Below are 23,188 nucleotides of genomic sequence, written 5' to 3' on the forward strand. Positions count from 1 at the left end.
ACGAAGGAGAGAAAAGGCAAAAAAAGTAAGGAAGTATGGAAAAAAAGAAAAGGAAAGGAAGGAATAAAGAAAGGAAGAGTAGAAAGGAAGAAGGACGAGGATGAAGACGGATTAGTAAAAATAAGAGAGAATGGAGGAAAACACGTAGATAGAAAGGAAGGAAAGAGAGAAAAGAGGAGAGGGAGATACATAGAGCACACATTGAAGGAGGAGAGGAGAAGGGAGGAATTGATGAGAGAGAGAGAGAGAGAGAGAGAGAGAGAGAGAGAGAGAGCATTGCCTTTAATCTCCATCTATCTGAGAATGGATCAGAAATTTCTATGAAGCCCCTGAAACTAATTCTCTCTCTCTCTCTCTCTCACAACCAAAACCCTTTCTCCATCCGTCTGTTCACTAGATTGGCGAGACGTCTTTTTGCTTGAATAACACTCAAAGACATACAAGCACTCGCCGCCTCCTCTTTTTAAATCATTCTTTCTCACAGTTCAATAACAACTCGATGTAGTGTTCCTGGAAAGAGATTCACAATACCTTTCATTCCCCATTTATTTTCTCGTTATCTTCATCTCCATTTCGCCACCGTAGTTTTTCAACCCTCTCCCTTCTTCCTATTCGTGTTCCTGCCGGTCGTATTGTTCAGTCTCCCCTTTCCGTTCTCTCTTCATTCATTGCCGCTCTTCTTTTAATCTCTGAGAGCCATTCACGTTACATGGACACATTCTCGTACCCCCTCGCCATCGCCTCCACCCTCTGCTATATCTTGTCAGTCCTTTCAGTTCTTCCTTTCCCTTCCGGTATTTGAGCCAAGCCAGATTCTCCCTGAGGCCTTGCATATTTTTTTCCAGTTCATTTAAAGTCTATTCACCCCAAAAGCCATGGCTGTACAGGGTGCGATCTACACATACAATAAAAAATGTCGAGATGTCCGCTTACTGCATGTTGAAAGTGGAAACTAATGAGGTATTGTATGTAAAATAAGTAAGTGTGATTTTATGACTAACTAATTACCATAGCAAATGAAAACTAACTAAAAAAGCAAGCTAATGAAAACTGCAGAAATTACTCCTTTGGAAATGCTACTTTGCAATGATTTCGTGTTTAAAAGAGTATAGGAGTACCATAGTTATTGAGTAGGGGGTCATAGGGACTATATTTATCGTGTGTGTGTGTGTGTGTGTGTGTGTGTGTGTGTGTGTGTGTGTGTGTGTTGTGTGACCGTGCCTTCTGATGTGACCTACACTCCCCCTGTAAATATATCGAAGTTTCCGTCTCCCCGGGAAAAGAAAACGGAAGCGAAAAGGAGAAAGAAAACGTAAAACCCAATAGTGTCCGGTAGAAAGGGACAGAAAACGCGGAGCTTGTTGTCCCATTGTCTCGTAGGCGAAATTGACTAACGGGCAAAGAAAGGCTGAAAAAGGTGAACACACACACACACACACACACACACACACACGCGCGCGCAACATTCTCGTAATATGGTGTGGGATTACTGTCTGCCTGCCTGTCTGTATGTCTTTCTGATTGCCTATGTACTTTTTTCCTTTTTTGGTGTTGTCCTGCTTTGATTCTCTCTCTCTCTCTCTCTCTCTCTCTCTCTCTCACACACACACACAGATATATGGGACATTTTCCACTTCAAGGACGTTAAAAAGACTTAATATATTTCACCTCATCTACATCATCTTGCTTATTTTCGTCCTTGTCGTGCTCCTCCTCTCCCTCCTCCTCCTCCTCAGCCACCTCTTGAGCTATTTATACAAACTGCTCGCTCAGATAAAATATATTCAGTAAAAGTATAACGTAGAAGGTGAAAGGAACGATTGGAGTGAAGAGGAGGGATGGAGGGGTGGAGGGGTGGAGGAATGGAGTAGTGTAGGGATGGAGGGGTGGAGGGATGGGAGAGCGGACGTAGAACAGGTGGTGTCACAGAGGAGGACAGCTGGTGGAGATGAAATTGGTGTTGGAGAAAAACGAGGTGTTACCGGCGGTACATCCACCTGACACGCAGAGAGAGAGGAACAAGAAGATCAAGAACAGGAGCAGGAGTGGATGCGAGAGTTAGCGCGTGAGACATTGTAGGCAAACGAAGACTCACAGGGAAGCAAATTTTGACAGTGAGACCGACAGGCAGACGGACAGGAGGAGAAACTAATCTCACGCGATACTGAATGTCCTTCGTCCCTGAAACAACATGGAGTTCGAATGACGGATCTTTTTGTATTGGAATTTCATGTCTGACCTGTGTGTGTGTGTGTGTGGGTGTGGGTGTGTGTGTGTGGGTGAAAATTCTGTCTAGATATATTTGTTTATTTTTTAACTTCCTGCTCAGCCTCCTCCCTCACTCCCTCTCACGTTTCCCCTTCCTTCCATCACTTTTTCCTTTTTCCCCTCCCTCCTTTCTCTCTTTTAGCTTCGTCCTTCCCTTTTATTTTGCGCCTCCCTCTTGTGTTCCATTTTCTTTCCCTCGACTTTTACACTCTTCCCCATGTATTGTTTTCCGAGAGAGAGAGAGAGAGAGAGAGAGAGAGAGAGAGAGAGAGAGAGAGAGAGAGAGAGAGAGAGAGAGAGAGAGAGAGAGAGAGAGAGAGAGAGAGAGATTCTATGATTGCTTTCTAGAAATTCATTATATTAAAAAAACTCTTTCTCCTCTTCTTATTCCACTTCATCCTCATCCTGTTCCTCTTCCTCCTCCTCTTCCTCCTCCTCCTCCTCCTCTTCCTCCTCCTCCTCTGCACTCGTCACTCACTCGTAAGATTCTATTTTTTTCCCATTTTCCTCCTCTTTTCTCTCTCTCTCTCTCTCTCTCTCTCTCTCTCTTTATGTTTTTTTCTATCCTTTTCAATTTTAAACTCACGTTGTCTTTGCAATGATTTCAACAACCTTTTCTCTTTCTTTCCTTCTTTATTTCTTTCTCAGTTTCATTTTTCATTCCTTTGCTTTTTCTGTTATGTCATCCTACCGTCTTCTCTCCCCTGTTTCTCTTTACCATGTCACTCTTTTCTTTTTTCTCTTTGAGTGTTTTTTTTTTATCCTTTCCTTCTGTTCTCCAGTCTACGTCTCTCGTTCCCTCCTTTTCCTCTTCCCTTCCATTTCCTCTTCTTATTTCAATTTTTCATTCCAATAAATCTTCCTTCGTTTCATTTTACTTTTTTACTCATTTTTTTTCTTTCTTACTTTCATTGGTCTTTTATCCAACCTCCCTCTCTCTCTCCTTTCAACTTTTCCATTTCCTCTTATGTTAATTTTTCAATCCAATACTTTTTCCTCCGTTTCAGATTAACTTTTACTCATTTTTTTCTTTTTCCTCCTTTCTCACAATTGTCTTTTCTCCTTTCTTTCTTTTCTCCAACCTTAATCTCTCCCTCCTCCCTCCAAGTCCATCTCTTCCAACTTGTCCACTTACTGTCTCTTCGCTTTAGTCTCCCAAGCCTTTCCTCCGCCCCTGCAGGTGACGTCCGCTGAAGGCTTTACATGTAGATGAGAAAATTTGCCTGTCGTCGTAAAAGGCTCGTAACGTTATGAATTTTCAGAGCCATGTTAAGATGATGTGAGTGAGGACGTGTTTTTCTCATAATATATACGAAGATTTTTTGCTATTAGGTAATGGGAAAGCGGCGTTCTTTGGGTTTGGTTATCAGTGTTCGTGTAGTGTGTGGGAGAGAGAGAGAGAGAGAGAGAGAGAGAGAGAGAGAGAGAGAGAGAGAGAGAGAGAGAGAGAGAGAGAGAGAGAGAGAGAGAGAGAGAGAGAGAGAGAGAGAGATAGAGAGAGAGAGAGAGAGAGAGAGAGAGAGAGAGAGAGAGAGAGAGAGAGAGAGAGAGAGAGAGAGAGAGAGAGAGAGAGAGAGAGAGAGAGAGAGAGAGAGATAGAGAGAGAGAGAGAGAGAGAGAGAGAGAGAGAGAGAGAGAGAGAGAGAGAGAGAGAGAGAGAGAGAGAGAGAGAGAGAGAGAGAGAGAGAGAGAGAGAGAGAGAGAGAGAGAGAGAGAGAGAGAGAGAGAGAGAGAGAGAGAGAGAGAGAGAGAGAGAGAGAGAGAGAGAGAGAGAGAGAGAGAGAGAGAGAGAGAGAGAGAGAGAGAGAGAGAGAGAGAGACAGAGAGAGAGAGAGAGAGAGAGAGAGAGAGAGAGAGAGAGAGAGAGAGAGAGAGAGAGAGAGAGAGAGAGAGGCTGCAGGTGGTCTGTGCGGGGCGTGTCAAGTGGGTCAGAGTCTCGCGTCTAAACTGGGATGTTTGGGCTTTACGAGACAGTTATTGCGCGTGCGAGAGACAGAACGAGACTCGGCACTGATCTTTCTTAATTAATTCTCTCTCTCTCTCTCGGTCTAATTAGGGGAAACTCAAAGTGGAGATCTTGTAACAGGGAAGCACTTATAACTTTGAAGAGTCTAGGTTAGATAATACTTGTAATTATGATGAAGATAATGGTCGTCTCGTTGGTGGTAATGAAACAAAAGAGAGAGAGAGAGAGAGAGAGAGAGAGAGAGAGAGAGAGAGAGAGAGAGAGAGAGAGAGAGAGAGAGAGAGAGAGAGAGAGAGAGAGAGAGAATAAAGCATGCATATAACAAAACACAAAAAAAAGAAGACAGGGTATATAAAAGAGAGAAAAATAGCGAAAGAGAAGAAGAAAAGAAGGAAAAAAGATAAGATAGCGAAGAGAGAGAGAGAGAGAGAGAGAGAGAGAGAGAGAGAGAGAGAGAGAGAGAGAGAGAGAGAGAGAGAGAGAGAGAGAGAGAGAGAGAGAGAGAGAGAGAGAGAGACTCCTGGATATTACAAAACATTCTCGTTGCATAAAGCGAACCAAATTTTCGAGAAAGTCACCTGTTATGGAAGACAGTGGAACATTGAAACACCTCAAAGGAAGACGCTTGGAAAAAACTGTTCTCCAACTGTTCTGTTCTCCGACCTACGTCTCTCGCTCCCTCCCTCTCCTCTTCCAATCCATTCCCTCTTCTTATTTCATTTCATTCGTTTCATTTTACTTTTTACTCATTTTTTTCTTTCTTTCTCCTCCTTACTTTAATTGGTCTTTTCTCTCCTTTCTTTCTTTTCTCCAACCTCCCTCTCTCTCTCTCTCTCCCCTTTCCAACTTTTCCATTTTCTCTTCTTATTTCAATTTTTCATTCCAATACATCCTCCTGCATTTCATTTTACCTTTTTACTCATTTTTTTCTTTCTTTCTCCTTACTTTAATTGGTCTTTTCTCTCCTTTCTTTCTTTTCTCCAACCTCCCTCTCTCTCTCTCTCTCTCTCCCCCTTCCAACTTTTCCATTTTCTCTTCTTATTTCAATTTTTCATTCCAGTACATCCTCCTTCGTTTCATTTGACCTTTTTACTCATTTTTTTCTTTCTTTCTCCTTACTTTAATTTGTCTTTTCTCTCCTTTCTTTCTTTTCTCCAACCTCCCTCTCTCTCTCTCTCCCCCTTCCAACTTTTCCATTTTCTCTTCTTATGTTAATTTTTCATTCCAAGACTTTTCCCTCCGTTGCAGATTTCTTTTTTAAACCCGAAGAAGCAACATAAGTTCTAAATTTAGGAAGACTGGCCACGAAAGAGAAAATAAGGGAAATGAATAAAAAATGTGAAAGAAAAATATTGTGCACCAAAGAAGGTTAGCTCGCCCAAATGTGAAGTTATGTAGTTGAAGAAATGACCCGAAACTTGAAGCAGAAAACATTAAAGGAAAGGGAGAAAAAAACACATGAAGTCGAAAACGCGAAAGGAAATGAAGAAAAAAATACATGTAGCAGAAAACAAAATAAAGGAAACGAAGAGAAAAAAAAATACATGAAACAGAAAACATGAAAGGAAACGAAGAAGAAAAAACATGGAGTAGAAACCAACAGACGAAACGAAGGATATAAAAAAAAAAAAACATGAAGCAGAGAACATAAAAGGAATCCCAGAAAAAAAAACGAAGTAGAAAACAAGAAAGAAAACGAAGAATAAGAAACAAACCATGAAGGAAATAAAGGAAACGAAGCGAAAAGAAAATAAATGAAACAAACAAGAGAGGAAACGAAGAAAAAAACATGAAGCTGAGAATTTGATTGGAAAGGAAAAAATACACAAAAAAAACGTGGGAGGAAACAAGCAAACAAAGAACAACAAAAGACAAAATGAAGGCAGCCGCGAAGGAAAAGTTTTGAGAGAAGTAATAACAGTAGTAATAGTAGTAATATACAGTATAGTAGTAGTAGTAGTAGTAAGCGTCTTTGTGGAACGATTAAACTCAACACTGCACAACACAAACTGGTGCTCTCCGCTTCCCTTGTCAACGAAGAGCTGCACACCAACAGCCCTAATCCGCAACTTTACTTAAATATTCCATGTGCTGCGTGGCGCCGAGCGAGCGAGCGGGTCGGTGCAGCAGCAGGAAACAAAGGGCCGTGTAATTTTGAGAAGTTGCGGCGGCTCGCCCGTTCATCGCTGCGTGAGTAGGCGGCTCCTTCCCTCCTGGGCGTGACCCGACGTGTGGCGCTGAATTAAGTCTGTCCAAGTGTATGGTAGATGGTGGGGTTATTTTGTTCAGTTATCTAGTTAGTTGATTACACTTATAGTAGACTTGTTAATGTTTGTGAGGTAGTCACTAAATTACCCAGTTAATTGTTCGTAAATCAGTTAGCTAATATGCCTGTTATTTAATTAACTGATCAATCACCTACTTTGTTAATCATTTGATAAATAATTTATTTAGTCAGTAAAATCGTCAGTTAGTTCGTTAGTCATTTACTTTATTAAGCAGCTAGTTAATCATTTTATTAAGCAGTAGGAGCGTGGATGAATGATTATCAAACTGACTCTGTTCATTATGAATTTAAAAGATTAATTAAAAAATCAACATATATGCAAATACATTAATATATATTTACTCATCTGCGGTAGTACAGCCTTAGCCAAACTTACGATTAACTTAACAACTGGTTAAGTTAGTAAACCAGTTATTAAGTTAGTTGTAAGTTTGTCCGAGACTGTACAAACGCAGATGAGTTAATACATACTAATGTATTTGCATATTTATATGTTGATTTTTTTTATTTATCTTTTCAATTCATTTACATATTCGTAGTGTTTGTCTAAACATGTAGATCTGAGTTTATATTTATAAAATGCATTAATTTATTCATTTATTTATGTAGTTATAAGACAGTGAGTCCAATAACGACATCCTGCACTGGTTCATCCGTGAGCGAAGCCGGAAAAAAGATTAGCGAGGCGTTCATCCATTGTCCTTCTAATAAGTTGCTTATCTTGTATAATGTAATTTAACCTGTATTACGCGATGCAGCCCGAGGTAATGAAGTGATTGAGCTTTATTAATGGGGGGAAATATACAGCTGAAATGATTTTTCTTGTCATTTTCGCAGAAGCGGGAAAATATATCGAATAAAATGGAAGCTTGAACAAAATAGAACCAAATTTTTAATCCCATTTTTGTCATTCCATTATGATTAGAGTAATAAGCTTCCGCCATTCTACTGCAGGTTGTTCCTCTTGATGGCCGCTCACGTAACTTTATTATATTACTGCAGACATTGTTTGGTGTCTCGCAGAGCCTGTGTGTGCGTCGCCAGTACCTGTTAGATGAATTAATTTTAACCTTCTCACAACGGGCCACCTAAGTCTTAGCATATGGTTGCCACATACACATGTATAGAACTAGACACCAGACGGTTTGAGGCACTTAGCTTTTAGTACTGCCAGGAGGCTTCAAAATGGGTCGGGATGGAAATGCCTTAAACAATACTGGCCCTTTGTAAGAGGAGAGCACTGGTGCAGACCCACGCCCAGAGTTTTGGGTTTCTCTCAATGGTTCTGTGTGTGTGTGTGTGTGTGTGTGTGTGTGTGTGTGTGTGTGTGTGTGTGTGTGTGTGTGTGTGTGTGTGTTAGGAGTTTCAGTTCGTTGCATCATGTGAATTAGATCACGCAGAAGGGGAGGAACTGTGTCAAGGCCTTACTCTTTGTCTAGTAAGGGGAAGGGACGCAGGACTCCCACACTGGACTTCCCCGAACGCTTCAGACAAGAGGAAGGGAGGGGAAAAAAAGCAACGAAAATTTCACCGATCTCTAAATTATTTTTGGGGGTGGGCGAAAATCCGACGTTAGTTTGTGTTACGAGCATTTGAGCACTTCGCAATAAACGGAATTTGTCGCTTCTTTGTCAACTTTTATTGTAAGCGGCGGGAACGGGCTGCGCGCAATTTCCATAATGAGCTTCGGGAGCAATTTTCATTAAAACTCCGGATTTGTTTCTCTCTAGTTTCTTCTTGACTTCTGTCGGCGGGGGCGGTGAATGCAAAGTCGAGACGGGAGGGCCACGCAGCGCAGATCGAGTACCAAAGGTGACATCTAACCTTTCCTTGCTTTCCCTTTCGGGCTCATAGGAAGTTTGACATTGAAAGAGCTACACGATTTATTGTTTTATCATTCCTTCTCGAGTTTACCGATCATGGCGAAGGCAAGGACAATCAGTAAAGGATAGGAGACTTATTATTTCCTGTTCTCACATTCCCTTTGCCTGCCGCGGCGGTGGTGAATGCAAGATCGAGGCGAGAGCTCAACAGTCCATTAATGAAAGCAGAAGTTTACAATTCCTCCATCTTTTTGTATGCTTCTAGTGGGATCCGATTTCCAATATCAGGACTTTTTATCGCTTACCAATGAAACCGTAATCTGTCCTTCTCTCATTCCCTTTTCACTGGTTTGTAATGTGATGAATTCAGAGGCGGTAAGAGAAGCCTCCCACGTGAGCTCACCGCCGACACCCAGGAGGAAAGGACAACACTCAACAGTTAACATTTAAAGGCGTATGATAATTCTTCCTCACTCATTCCTTCTCGACCTTAGTGGTGATGGTAAATGTAAGAAAGAGGTCCTCGGGTATTTTTTTGGGGGGGCATCCATGGAAACAGCTCATAAAAAAAAAAACGAACAGAAAACATAAACAGAACATAAAGAAAGTCTGGAAAACAGAAAACATACAGAAAAACAAACAGGCATTATAATGATGAAGAGGAATGGAATAAGGAATGAATGAAGGAAGGAAGGACCTAGAGGTGAAAACAGATGAACACAGAAGCTTAGCAATAAACACTAAAATACCTCCGTGATTTGTTCCTCTCTCATTTCCTCTCGACTAAACTACTACCAGCAAATACAAGGACGGAATGAGGGGCCAGATAGCCAGGGACGCACACCACTGACACCCGTTTGACTATCCTACCATGCGACACACAGCCCCGACCAGCCAGCCAATGCTAATTCGCCTTGACTTCAGTGCCGGAGAATGCAGGGCGCTCGGACCAGGATTATCGCGTCCCTCTCTGACCGGCCATCCTTAACCTAGTTCGAACAGGCAATATATGGTGTATCTTCGCCTCCGCCTCTAGTCCTGCCATCCCTCAGTTACCATGATTAGTGGAGTGTATACAGGGTTTCCTCCTCCCTTCCTTGCTGTCGTGGGTCTTCATGAACATACATCTTCGCATCATTCTGTGTCTGTTTTGCCGCTCATCCTGTTTGCTTATACAGGAGCAGCGATTAGCGGGGTTATTTTTCGTTTTTGTTCTTTGGTTATTGTTTTTTTAGTTGTTTCCTTTATTGTAAAAATAGTCACCGTGTTCCTTATGATTTCACCTCCTCCTCCTCCTTCTCTTTTGTGTGTGTTTTTTATCTTTGTTTATTGTCTTTGAGCTGTTTCCTTTGCTGTAATGAAAGTCTGCTGTTGTTTGTTCTTTCTTTGTGTTTCTTTGTGTGTGTTCCTCCTCCTTCCCCTCCTATGTCTCCTCCTCCCAGTCCTCCATCTCCTTCTCCTCCTCCCACTCCTTCATCTTCTCCTCCTCCTGCTCCTGATCTTGCCTCCATCATTCCTTCCATCCATCAAGGTGTTTCAATACTTTCACCTTCTCCTCCTTCACCTCCTCCTACAATATATTTCTTCCTTGCATCCGTCCCTCCGTCAAGGTTTTACGAAAAATTTCACCTTCACTTCCTTTACTTCCTCCTCCCATCGATCTTCTTGTTCTCGTCCAAGAGCTTATGGCGTGATGGCGTTGTGTGGGCTGCCTTATCCTTGATCTTGATACAGAGGCCGAGGGTCTTTTATATCTCTTTTTCTTGCTCTTGGTCCTCTTGGTAGGGCCCTCAAAGGCGTCATGAGAACAATCACTGTTTGACTGACAGGAAAATCATTATGTATTTTCTGGAGGTTTCAGTCTGTTGTTTTCTTACAGTGGATTATCGTTTCGTATGTTAAATTTTTACGTGGAAGGAAATATTATGTCTTTCCTCTCACTCTTCACAGTTTTCTTTATCTTTTTTCTTAACGTTGGGTAGAAATATAAATGGCCGGAAGCAGGATAATTTACAATGAATGATGATTGAGGTGTAGCTCAGGTTGATGCGAGCGTGTGTGTGTGTGGGTGTGGGTGTGTGGGTGAGAGAGAGAGAGAGAGAGAGAGAGAGAGAGAGAGAGAGAGAGAGAGAGAGAGAGAGAGAGAGAGAGAGAGAGAGAGAGAGAGAGAGAGAGAGAGAGAGAGAGAGAGAGAGAGAGAGAGGAAAATTTCGTAGTCTGTTAAATCAAAGCTATATATAATGCGTTTTCTTCCTACAGAGAATGGTCACGTTCGCTCCATTGTTGTCGGAGTCGTGGTTCACATTTGTATCGTTGACGTGTGATATTCTAGAGTTGAGCTTCGCCTGGACACCCTTTCCTGTGTATCCCCTCAGTGTAGTGGCACACTTTAACGCACTGTCACACCTTTTACGCGCACACATATCAGAAAATACGAACCACTGCCATCCCGGGAATCATAGAAAGACAGCGGGCTAAGCTCCTCCCATTCCTGCACTCTGTAGAATTGAATCCGACGAACGAGTGAAACATTTAGTTTAGATGAAATTTCCGTATTGAAAACCGAGCTATATTTTTGTTACCACAGCACAGGCTTGGAGTAATAGTGTGCTGCAAAACTCTGACTCTCCTTTCAAAGATTACTTCAACCGTCATATGTGCTCCATGTATGAGTGGAGGGGGGGGGGGGGGGGGGTTGTAGGAGAGAGGCAGACAAACACACAAACACATAAACTGATAAATATGCAGAACAGAAAGATAAAGACTGAGGAAGAGGAAGAGGGCGAGAGAGAGAGAGAGAGAGAGAGAGAGAGAGAGAGAGAGAGAGAGAGAGAGAGAGAGAGAGAGAGAGAGAGAGAGAGAGAACACACACACACACACACACACACACACACACACACACACACAAGGGACACGTAGGGCAAGAGAGAAAATAAAAGCGGGTTCACGCGCGTCTAGTTCAAGGAAAGTATCTACGTTACCCCTCAAAAAACCTATTCAGGTAGCGCGTCGGGAGCTCCAAGTGGCAACGACAGCTTCCACACGACCTTCCCTCTCCCCAAACGACCTTTAGACTCCACGCAGCACCATCAGCGGGCGGGAGAGGAAAAGGAGAGGTGAGGGAAAGGGGAGGGAGAGGAGTGAATTGAGATGGAGACGGAAGGAAAAGGCGTGGGTTGGTTGAGAGGGAAGGGAAGGGAGATAGTAAGGAGGGAGAAGCGGAGTCATGAGGGAGGGAGGGAAAGATAGGAATAGACGGAGAGACGAGGTGGCTGCGTAATTGTGTGTCCTGGAAGTGGTTGGATGGCGTGGGCGGAAGAGGAGGAGGAGGAGGCGGAGGAGGGCAACACGCCTACACATAGATAGTTTCCTCCTCATTCTCCTCCTCATCGTCATCCTCATCTTCCTTTCCTCTTTTTCCTCATTCTTTTTCTCCTCTCTCCACCCCCTCCTCCTCCTACTCTCGTTGATCCTTGGGCCCGCAGTGCAAGTTAGGAAAAATAAGGGAAGAAAAAGAAGCGATGAACGAAAGGAAGACCGGAATAAGAGATGGAGAGTGGAGAGGAAAGAAGAAGAAGAAGAAGAGGATTTGGGCTGGTCACAACATCCGTCAAACCAAGCGTCAAACCGATAAGGAATGAATGATAAGTAATACAGCTGCAACCCTTTGTACTGCAGACGGAGAACCAGGTAAAGAGATGAAACTAGAGTCTTTGTCGAAGGTGGAAAGGGCCAGTTTTACAGTCCAATCCAACAAGCTCGTAAGCTCCCTAACCACACACAAAATACTACGAAAACTCCTTGCATAGTGTTTGGCGTTGATATAAAAAGAGGGAAACTTTAGAAAACCACACTAGAAATCTCTTTAGTATCTGTTATTGAGTAGAAATAACAAATCATTGTGAAGAATATAGTTTGTTTGGGGCGCTTACGATGACTGTGTTGGACTCTCGAACTGACCCAAAGTGCGGCTGATGGATCGACACTCGCGGAGCATGATCAGTTCGAAGGTAACCCCTGAAGACCAACGAAAGGATGTAAAACGTCACCCCGTAGTAGAATGCTCGGAAAGGGGGGTTGGGAGTAGGGAGGGGCCGCTCTCATTTCAAAGAGGGACAATTTCCTCGATCAACTCCACCCCGGCCATCCATCCTTCCCTTGGCAGACACAGAAGGATTTAGTAGGCACCAGGAAGGGTCCAAGAGAAGGGGTTCTGGATACAACACAGTTTATTTAAGTGAGGAAACCTAGTCCACCCCATCCTCTGGCGCGGACATGAACAGGAGACGTGAATACTCGGAAGAGGGATCAAAACTATCTTAAGAATTTATGATCCACTTCGCTCCACTGCACTCGAGCCCCCCACACATACCCGTCGCATGCCAGGACACAGTTAAGTGGATGCGTATATTATGTTACAGGGAAGGTGATAATGCGAAGGGAGACTATGAGCCGATTTCACAGTCCAACACAGTGTCTTCGTAACAGCCCGAACCAAACTACAGAATCCCATACAATCCAAAATGGTGAGGTCTTCGATGCCACACTAAATACACAAGGCTTATAGTTTCATCAAATTGTGAACTTAAATATAAACACCAGACACTATACAAGGAAATTTCGAAGGCTCTGGTATTGGTTTGGGAGCTTACTAACCCATCATGGGGAACTGTGATACTGGCCTTAACTAACTAGCTGATTAAGGGGAAAGGTACTCAAAAAATATATAGACATAGATTTTGAAACGGAAGAACTCACTTTACTCGACCCCTCACGCATCGCCCCGGGGGTTATCTGTTACTGTTGCTGGATATGATCATGGAAGAAAAACACAGGGATAAAAAGCCCAGAAGAGAGGAAGAAATAGAAAAGGAATGGACGAAGGATAGAAGATATAAAGGGAGGAGCGAGGGAAGGAAGAGGATGTGCTGAGCGTGTCCCTACTGGTAAATGTGTGAGGAGAGAGATAACGAGGAGCACAGACAGATGGTTATTGAGACAAGCGGCCCACTGAGAGAAACACAGCGACACACCCAGACGGTTATTGAGACAGGGAAGACCCATTGGAGTAGACGGGTCGCAATCCAGCCTGCACCGCTCATTCCGTTATCGACTCCAGCTCACGAACCCACAGACTCAGCAGGATAGGAAAGGATCTCCGCGGAATGAGTTTGCCATATAGGGCCGTATTTTAAGACACCACCGCTTCTCACATCAACTATTTCTAAAGGTCAAAGAGGGGATCAATCTGTTTTTCATGAGTGTTTTTTAAGGTTCATGGCACAGAAGAAGGGTCAAACTACAACCAGGGTCATAAAACTACCCCTGGAAAGGCCTACAGCTCCTACGAAAGCCATGTCAAATATGTGAACTTGGGCTTTAAAATACAACCTTATGACGCGCACCACCCCACCCCGCACCCACGCAAGGAAAGCACCCACTTAATAGGTTCCTTTACTTGATTTAATTCGTTTTGGTGCGTTAGTTAGCCAGATCTAGGCGTTCCAACCCCCGCGTTAAGGGTGTCACTGTCTTTAAGCGCCATGGAAATTAAGGCTGGAGATTTTCACTCGGAATGCAAATGAAAATGTGAGTCGAGGCAAAAGGCAAAGAAAAAAAATCAATCGGGTCTTAATTGGACACGGCGGTAATTAATGCGGCTCAAACTGCATCAGAAAAGGGGCTGTAGGAGAGGATTACACGACTTACCGTTCATCTCGAGCATGGCGGGGTGGCAACAACAACATTATAACCAGAGGAACATCGTTATCTTTGTCATTATTACCACCGCCCTGTTCTGCAATGCGCTGCGCCGGGGTCTGTTTTCCGCCCAACACACACAGTTACCCATGTTTTATAGCGAGCATCATCCTGGTTAGCTCTCAGCACTCACCCCTCCCGGCAGGTAATTAGCGTCCCTGTGAATAGAACACTTGTCGAGCGGGATGAGGGCCGTGAAGGGGGAGCCATCGTGAGGGGCCTTGGACACTAAGCGGGGGAGGTGAAAACAAAGAGGTATTAAGCAGGGACATCGAGTTTGCTGTGAGTGGAGGCGAATATCAGAACGGATTAAGCATGAGCAATACCCGTCGTTTTGAAGGTGCGTGCAAGGCTATCGTGTTTACAAAGGATATTGGAATTCAGTGGAGGTCGACTGAGTGGTAGAGAGTTTGAGACGAAGATAGAGGGTCTTAGCGTCCTCGTGGATAAGGACTGGTTCTCTCTCTCTCTCTCTCTCTCTCTCTCTCTCTCTCTCTCTCTCTCTCTCTCTCTCTCTCTCTCTCTCTCTCTCTCTCTCTCTCTCTCTCTCTCTCTCTCTCTCTCTCTCTCTCTCTCTCTCTCTTTATTTAAACATATTTCTGTACAAAAGGAAGCTCAAAATTGTACTTTTTAGGTGTAACTATTTGAAGAGCCTGTGTATGGGACAAAATTAATTCTCTCTCTCTCTCTCTCTCTCTCTCTCTCTCTCTCTCTCTCCCCCCCAAGGTTGAATGTGCAGCGCATTTTTGGATTCGCTAAGTGTCTCTTATGTGAGTCATCTCGCACGAAAAAACTCACGACTTTGCCAAACTAATCGGTCGCGCGTGTCAGGCCAGCGGCGAGCCCTTGACGCGTGGGAGCTTGCTTAGCCTTGGCCAGAGGTCCGAGGGAGGAATGGACAGGCCAGTTTTTGTTGTTGTTGCCTCAAACTGTCTCCGTAGTTATGATCTTGTATGGGCAGAGTATAAATGCAGAAAACAGAGGGATAGATGAATGAATCGTTTGGTAACAAATATATGGAGTGATGGGTTGACTAATATTACTGATAGATACAAACGTTGTTATAAAGATAGACGGATACATGCGCTTGAAATGTATACATGTGCAATGTTTGGAATGTGATGATATGCCGTTCAATTGGGTTCTTAATTAACTATTTAGTACATTTTAGTGAAGTTAATTTATGAAAAGATCAATGAAAACGAAATAAAGCATTGGAAGGTGATTATACTTTCACACAAATGAATAAAAATATCTACATAAATGACTAGCTAAATAAGGTAAAGGTGCAAAAAAAAAAAACTATCCTGTAAAATATATTAAATATCAAGAAAAATAATTCCATTCAAGTGAAGAGCCTGGAAACTTGACTCCTCTTGTCCCCGGATCCGGCCACGCCATTCTGCTCCCTGAACCCTGACCCCCCCCCCCTCCCCTCCCTGGCCCCGTCTGCCCCCTAAACCCTGACACCCACCCCCCTTCCCTCCCTGGCCCCGTCTGCCCCCTAAACCCTGACACCCACCCCCCTTCCCTCCCTGGCCCTGTCTGCTCCCTGAACTCTGACACCTGACCCCCTTCCCTCCCTGGCCCCCCGTCTGCTCCCTGAACCCTGACCCCCCCCCCCTCTCCTCCCTTCCCTCCCTGCCCCCACGTGTTCACCGCCGTCCGCCGCGACAAACGAACAGTGACAGACATTAGTGCGGCGGGGGAGCGTAACGTTGCCAGATTCTCGTATCCACCATTGTATTTATCGTTTTTAGACACTTAACTATAGCAAAAAAGACACCAATAATTAAAGCTTTCAACGGGAACTATAAGTAAATGTAGTTATTCCAGTGGAGGAGACAGTTTTTGGGTTGGAAATCGGAAAACATAAGAGGCTGAGTACGACAATCTGGCAACTTTGCGGGGGAGCGTCATTCCCCTCGCTCGTGTCAAGGAAGGTGTGCACGATACATTTCACAACATTTTTGGGGCTGCGGGGAGTAAAAATCAATCTATATATATCCAGAAAACACTCACGGAACACTCCCCTCCAGGGCTGCTCCCCTTGCATCGACTTGTGTTCATGTGTTGATGAGGTTGAAAAGTACATAATTCTTATAAAAATGTTTCTGAATCAGTTTTGAGTAAAAAAAATAATGAAGACAAACTCACACCCAGAAAGCACTAACCTAATTTTCTGTCCCCGAGAGAGAGAGAGAGAGAGAGAGAGAGAGAGAGAGAGAGAGAGACAGACAGACAGACAGACAGACATAGACAGAGAGAGAAAGGGAGAGGGCAAACATTAATATCCAGTCACGGCTTAGTAGTTCAGTAAAAAGATACCTGAAATCGTTCCTGCATCCTCTCACTCCCACTAAAAGCCTGGGACTTATTTTTATTTACGGTTGACTGACATTTTACAGAGAAATTTGCATCTGGAAACGGTCAAAAAGAGGACAAGGATAGAGAGAAACGGGTAACATCCATTGAAAGGCAGGTGTTGACGCTTTTATGTTCGTCTTTGGTGTAACTTTTAAACTCTGATTAAATGATACTGATGCCGCAGAGAAATAAAAAGAAGTAGAAAACGTTGGCGTGAAACAGATTAAAGGGTTGTAGGAATAGAAGGACATGGAAATAGAGGAAGAGATGGGACAGAACGCATGAAAGGCAGAATATAAGTAAACAAGAAGAGAAATAGAAAAATGTTAAGTGAAAAAAAGGAAAAAAAAAATAGGTACGATAAAATTGTAAAAAAAAATGAGAAGACGAGAAGGGAAAAAGGGAAGTGAAAAAAAAGTTAAAGAAATAAAGAAAAAGAGAGGAGAAAAAGAAGAGATAAAAAGGAAAATGATCGACAAAATGGAGGAGAGAAAGAAAGGAAAGGGGAGAAAGAATTTAATTGCCGACGGATTTACTTTGAACGTCACAGAGTAAGGTGTCTCTTGGCATGATCACGGGGGGGGGGGAGGTCGAGAATGAGCGGGCGTGAATTGCTTTTTAAATCTGTCTCCCACCTTCTCTTTCCCCCCCTCTCTCTCCTCCTCCCTCTCTATCTATCTTATCAATTAATCTACCTATATCTATCTATCAATCAGTCAGTCAGTTCATCTATCAGTCGGTCAGTCAACCTCTCTGTCTCTCTCTCTCTCTCTCTCTCTCTCTCTCTCTCTCTCTCTCTCTCTCTCTCTCTCTCTCTCTCTCTCTCTCTCTCTCTCTCTCTCTCTCTCTCTCTCTCTCTCCATCTATCTATCTATCTATCTATCTATCTATCTATCTATCCATCTCTCCAACATTGATCTCTAACGCATTATAACCACTAACATTATTCCTCCCTCGTCTATTCCATCCTTCCTCTCCTAACCTCACCTACCATCTCATCTACCTTCCCTCCCTCTGTCCTTCCGTCCCTCTTCGCCTGTCCACCGTCTCCTCTCTGTCTCTCTCTCTCTACCTCTCATGCTCTCCAATTTCTCCTCGTTTCCGTTCATCCCCTCAAGCTGACCTGATATTTACAATCCCTTGTTTTATTTATTTCCTGAGTCTTGTTCGTTTCCTGCACATCCTGGATTTTGTCTATATAGGTCATATTTTTTGTCCGTCGTTCTTTTTTTTCTTTTCTCTCATATCTTTTGTCCATTTTATTTTCATCTTCTGTTCATATCCTTCTTTGTTACGTTTGGATTCTCTTTCTTCCTTCCTTTTATATTTTTTCTCTTTCAAGTTATCTTCGTTATTATGTTTTCTTGTCCTTTCTTCCTTCTTCTATTCCTTGTTCTGTATTTTTTTTCCTTTAATTGCTGTCTATTATCTTCACATCTCGTTCATATTATTATTCTTTCTCTTCCTCGTTTTCTCTTTTAATCTCAGTCTATCTTCATTATCATTTTCCGTTCTTCTTTCTACCTTTTCCTACGCCATCTTGTTTTCCCATATCTTCCACGCTTCATATTTTTCACTATTTCTTCCGTGTACTGAATTCCCTTTTAGTTTCCCCTCAAGGTCCCATTATATTTTCCTTTTTTTCATTCCTGTCTCTCTCTCTCTCACCGTAGACAACTCTGTTCTCTTCCTTCCATTTCTTTTTCTCTCGCCTCCCCTTCCCTCACCTTGACTTTTCATATTCACTCCCTCCGAACTGTCTCTCTCCCGGCGTCGCCTCCCTCACCTTCGCTTTCCTCTTTTATTCTAACCGATTTATTCTTATATTTTTTTTCAACCATTGTCATTCCCAATTATCTTCGCGTCACCCCTTCGTGTACACTCATGAGCGCATGCCAAGTCTTTCAGTCTTTCGAAATGAAATTCTGGATACACCTTGAAAATCTTCTTGGCCGCAATATTCTCTCCCTTTTCATATTCTGTCTATATTTCCTTGCTAACTCCTCTTTTGAGCTTGCTAACTGGATACTACCACTCATCCCTATCCTATCCGAATCCCTTATGCATCTTCATTCTTGCATCACATCGCTTTCAAACTCTGGAACAGCCCTTCTTTGTCTATTTCCTCCGGTCTAAGATTTGAAGATTCAAGAAGGGAGTATCCGAACAGCTCCTCTGACCATCTCTTCCGGCTGCTCTCACTGTCCATGTTTTGCTGGAGCTGTGTTAGTGAGATTTTATCCTTTCTTTTTTTACACATGAGCTGCCTCCTTTAATATAGAAAGGAAAAAGAGAGAGAGAGAGAGAGAGAGAGAGAGAGAGAGAGAGAGAGAGAGAGAGAGAGAGAGAGAGAGAGAGAGAGAGAGAGAGAGAGAGAGAGAGAGAGACGTAACTTAATCGCATCAACACAAACAAGTCTCCTATCACTTTCTTTCACTGATAACCGAATGGGAAAAATAACACACGTGAATGAAACACTTGAGTATTTATTTACAGAACACCAGATTGTCAATTAAAAGATAAACACTGAGAGTTGACGCTCGGCTCCTCAGGTAGCACACGTAACACACCTGTCCCACCTGGCTTAACAAGGGAGATAAGTAGAGTTAATTAGCATTGCGACTCGACACTGGGCCACTCCACTTACACACACACACACACACACACACACACACACACACACACACACACACACACACACACACACCATTCTCGGCAGCAGCACCTAATCGCTTGAAAGGGTTGGACACGATAATGGAATTGAGGTAGTAATATTATTTTGCACTGGTGAAGGGCGGGAGGGTGAGAGAGTCCTTGTGTGTGTGTGTGTGTGTGTGTGTGTGTGTGTGGTTTCGTCTTCAAGAAAATATACGTTGTTTTGTTGCGTTTTCCCACACAATGTCTTGATCTTGCTCCGTCTTCTTTCCCGAATCATCCGCCGAATTTGTCTCTCTCTCTCTCTCTCTCTCTCTCTCTCTCTCTCTCTCTCTCTCTCTCTCTCTCTCTCTCTCTCTCTCTCTCTCTCTCTCTCTCTCTCTCTCTCTCTCTCTCTCTTTTTTCTGAGGAGCGGTCACGACTTGAGGCTGTTACCGACACATCCATATTTCCTTGTCTTTCACACTCCACGCACTCGTTCACCGCTGCGTCGTATACTTTGTCCGGGGCCCCGCGTTGCTTGCCTGCTGAGTGTGTTCTGGACGTGTTGTTGTTGTTGTTGCCGTGAACGCTCCGATGTTTGTGCAGTTAAGGTCCCAGAATGGTCCGTTTAGTCTAGTGTTGTGGACAGCCCGTGAATTTAGGTTGCAGTGTATTCACAAACCAATAAATTTAGCGCCAGGGAAATTTATTGGTGGTTGGGCTTTGGTAACGCGTTTCCTTTTTTAATTGTTGTGTGTGTAATAACATTTTGTGTTGAGCAAACTCCTTCCGTGCTGTGTTGTTTGTATTGTTATTTGTTGCCACACCTCAGCCTCGGCTTGGATTACCACTTCACACTCTTTGATGAAATCCGCAGCGCTGCTCTATCGTAATTTATCTGGATTTTCAAAAGACATTTGATAAAGTTCCACATCACAATTACTTTATATATTCAAACAGCTAGGTATTGATGGTAAAGTACACCAGTGAATCACTGATTGGTTGAGCAACAAACGTTAAAGGGCGGGGATTAATAAATAAGGGCGCCTCAGAGTGGTGTCCCTCAGGGCCCAGGTCCAGTACTGTTCATTATTTACATCAGTTATGTCAATGTTGGACTCAGCAATTTCATTTCTGAATTTTCTGGCGACACGGAGATTGGTGACTTTCCTTTCAGAGCAAGAAAAGGAAATCCTCCAAGAAGTTGTTTATATAGTTTCACCCTGCTCTGACAGATACATGATAGATAGACAGATAGAGATAAGTGCCAGGCTCTTTAAACAGGAACAAAAAATTGGAGGTTCGATTATAAAATGTGTGGTGTGAAACTTAAAAGTGTAACGCTTGTTAAAGACCTGATGTCAAGACTGCGTCAAACCCCAATTTCCCCCAGCAGTGCATTGATGCAGCAAATAAAGCGAACAGGATGTTGGGATTCATTAAAATAAACTTTTCAATCAAGAATAAAGCTGTAATAGTACCATTGTATAATAGTTAATCCAACCGCACTTGGTATGTGCAGTGCAGTGCAGTTCTGGTCTCCCCACCACATTGCTAAACAAGGTGTTCGACGTAGGGCAACAAAGATGGTCTCTTCCTTCCGCAACAAACCTTATGATGAAAGGCTCTCGTCTCTCGAGGAAGTCGCCTCCGAGGAAAATGGAAAGAATGTTTCAAAATACTCATGACTACGAATGTGGAGAAATCCAAACTGTTTATGATCGATGACACGTTTTGAACAAGAATTTTGGCACCAAGTTTTTCTTCACTAACGTTGTACCACGATAATTAAATACACTCCCATCTTTGGAGGTCAGTGCAACACGATTCACTCATTGGAAAACAAGTTCAACCGCCATTTCCTCCACATCAATATACGCAAACAAAGAAATACAGTCTTGTTGGCAGTTCTGGACCACAGTGTTTGTGTTGTCTGAATATCTATGTAAATCTATGTAAACTTCATACGGTCGTCTCCCTCGCGTCTCTCTTCACCTCCGTCGCGAGCTTGAAAATATTGTTACTTTGGCTTCGAAAACTCGCCGCCGTGGCGTTCTTCCTCCCGATCCTCTCCGCCTCCTTGCGACAGCCAAACGCGTGACGGAAACCCTGCAAGAACTTCTTATTCATAAAGCAGTAGGTGATGGGGTTGCAGCAGGAGGACGCGTATGAGAGCAGATGCATGAATGAAATCCCGACGGAGCCCAGAGTTCGATACACCTGCTCGGGTATGTACAGACACATGATGTTGACGACGAAGATCGGCGTCCAGCAGAGAAAGAACTCGAGCACCACCACGAAGAGCATGCGGATCACGTGCTTCTTGGCCTCGATGCTCTTCTCCAAGTGGGTGCTGCGGAGGCGCTTGAAGTCCGGTTTGGTAGGACGTCTGCCGCACGGGGAGGGGATGCCAGCTCCGTAATCCGCCCCTAGTGCATGTTGACGCCGCCCCGAGACACCACCGACACTGTTCTCCCGCACCGACTCCACTCGCCACTTGTTATTCTCACAGTCACGCTCATGGAGACAAGCGTGGGAGTGGCTCTGGCCCGCTGGAGACGTGGGGTTGAGGCCTGACTCGCTCTCGCTTTCCGGCTGTCCACAGTGCACGCATGGCCTCTGCGCAGGGATTTTGCGAAACCTGTGAAGGAAAGGAAAATATGAAAAGAGGGAGGCGTGTTTGTTTGCGGGTCTCAAAAGAAAACTTCCGCTCCTCGGTGAATTAGCTGGACTTAGAAGACTTACATATGGATTAGCAAGAGAAAAGAAAACACAGAGATAAAACAGCACGAGGGAACACAAAGGGAGACGAGACAAAGCGAGAAAGGAAGAGGACTTAAATGACAAAACATGAACAATAGCGCATCTCATTGTGTGTCAGGATTCTCTCAGTGAGTTGATGAGGTGCTGCAAGTTTATGAGCGGTGTGGAAGGAGAAAAGATGCAGACGTCTTCTTTAGAGGCGGCCGAGCGTGGGAGAAGGTGGGCGGAGGCGAGGTAGTATATGCGGTATGCAGTGGTGAGGGAAATACGTGGATGTAAGAGAGGGAGGATGGGGGAGTGAAGGGAAGATGAGAGCGTGCCTGGAGTAATGATCTGTGTTCCCTGGTAAGTCGTTATGGGAAGGTGCATCATGAGAAATGTGAGGTTGTAAGGCTTATGTTAGATGCCTGCGCACGATGAGTAAAAAACTATAGGTCGGTATATAAGACACACTCGCTTCTCACATCAACTATTTCTAAAGGTCAAAGAAGGGATCAATCGGGTTCTAATGAGTGTTTCTTTAGATTCAAGGCACAGAACAAGGGTCAAACTACCACCAGGGCCATAAATCTACTTCTGGATCAATCGGGTTCTAATGAGTGTTTCTTTAGATTCAAGGTATAGAACAAGGGTCAAACTACCACCAGGGCCATAAATCTACTTCTGGATCAATCGGGTTCTAATGAGTGTTTCTTTAGATTCAAGGTATAGAACAAGGGTCAAACTACCACCAGGGCCATAAATCTACTTCTGGATCAATCGGGTTCTAATGAGTGTTTCTTTAGATTCAAGGTATAGAACAAGGGTCAAACTACCACCAGGGCCATAAATCTACTTCTGGATCAATCGGGTTCTAATGAGTGTTTCTTTAGATTCAAGGTATAGAACAAGGGTCAAACTACCACCAGGGCCATAAATCTACTTCTGGATCAATCGGGTTCTAATGAGTGTTTCTTTAGATTCAAGGTATAGAACAAGGGTCAAACTACCACCAGGGCCATAAATCTACTTCTGGAAATGCCCAAAACTCATACGAAAGCCTTGTTAAATATGTGAACTTTGCCGACGATATGTTTAGTAATATGGCCTATGTCTCTGGAGAATATTTAAAGATGGAACTGTGCAGAATTTAATAGTAGGACTTAAATGTTAGAAGGTTGCATGATATGTAAAGAAAAATGCGATGGAAAACTATTTTAAAATGAAACTGAAAGGATTGTTACCGAGAGTTTTACAGGAAATTGCGAGCGAGATTCTCACCTGAGCAAACAAGGACGTCATTAAAAAGCAAAACATGAACTGAACAAGGCCAGCAGT

At 43.5% G+C, this 23,188-nt stretch overlaps 1 protein-coding gene across 2 annotated transcripts in view; it reads right to left on the bottom strand.

The window, feature by feature from the left end:
* Positions 1-19,934: 19,934 nt before the first annotated feature.
* Positions 19,935-23,188, bottom strand: part of LOC126987617 (uncharacterized) — a 62,575-nt gene continuing 59,321 nt past the window's right edge. For both annotated transcript variants that reach the window (XM_050844741.1, XM_050844740.1), the window contains exon 6: positions 19,935-21,749. In XM_050844741.1, the coding sequence (XP_050700698.1) occupies positions 21,071-21,749 (679 nt within the window). In that variant the 3' untranslated portion in view covers positions 19,935-21,070. The remainder of the gene's footprint in view (positions 21,750-23,188) is intronic.

This window comes from Eriocheir sinensis, chromosome 65 (genome assembly GCF_024679095.1).
Source record: "Eriocheir sinensis breed Jianghai 21 chromosome 65, ASM2467909v1, whole genome shotgun sequence".
NCBI classification, from domain to species: Eukaryota; Metazoa; Arthropoda; class Malacostraca; order Decapoda; family Varunidae; genus Eriocheir; species Eriocheir sinensis.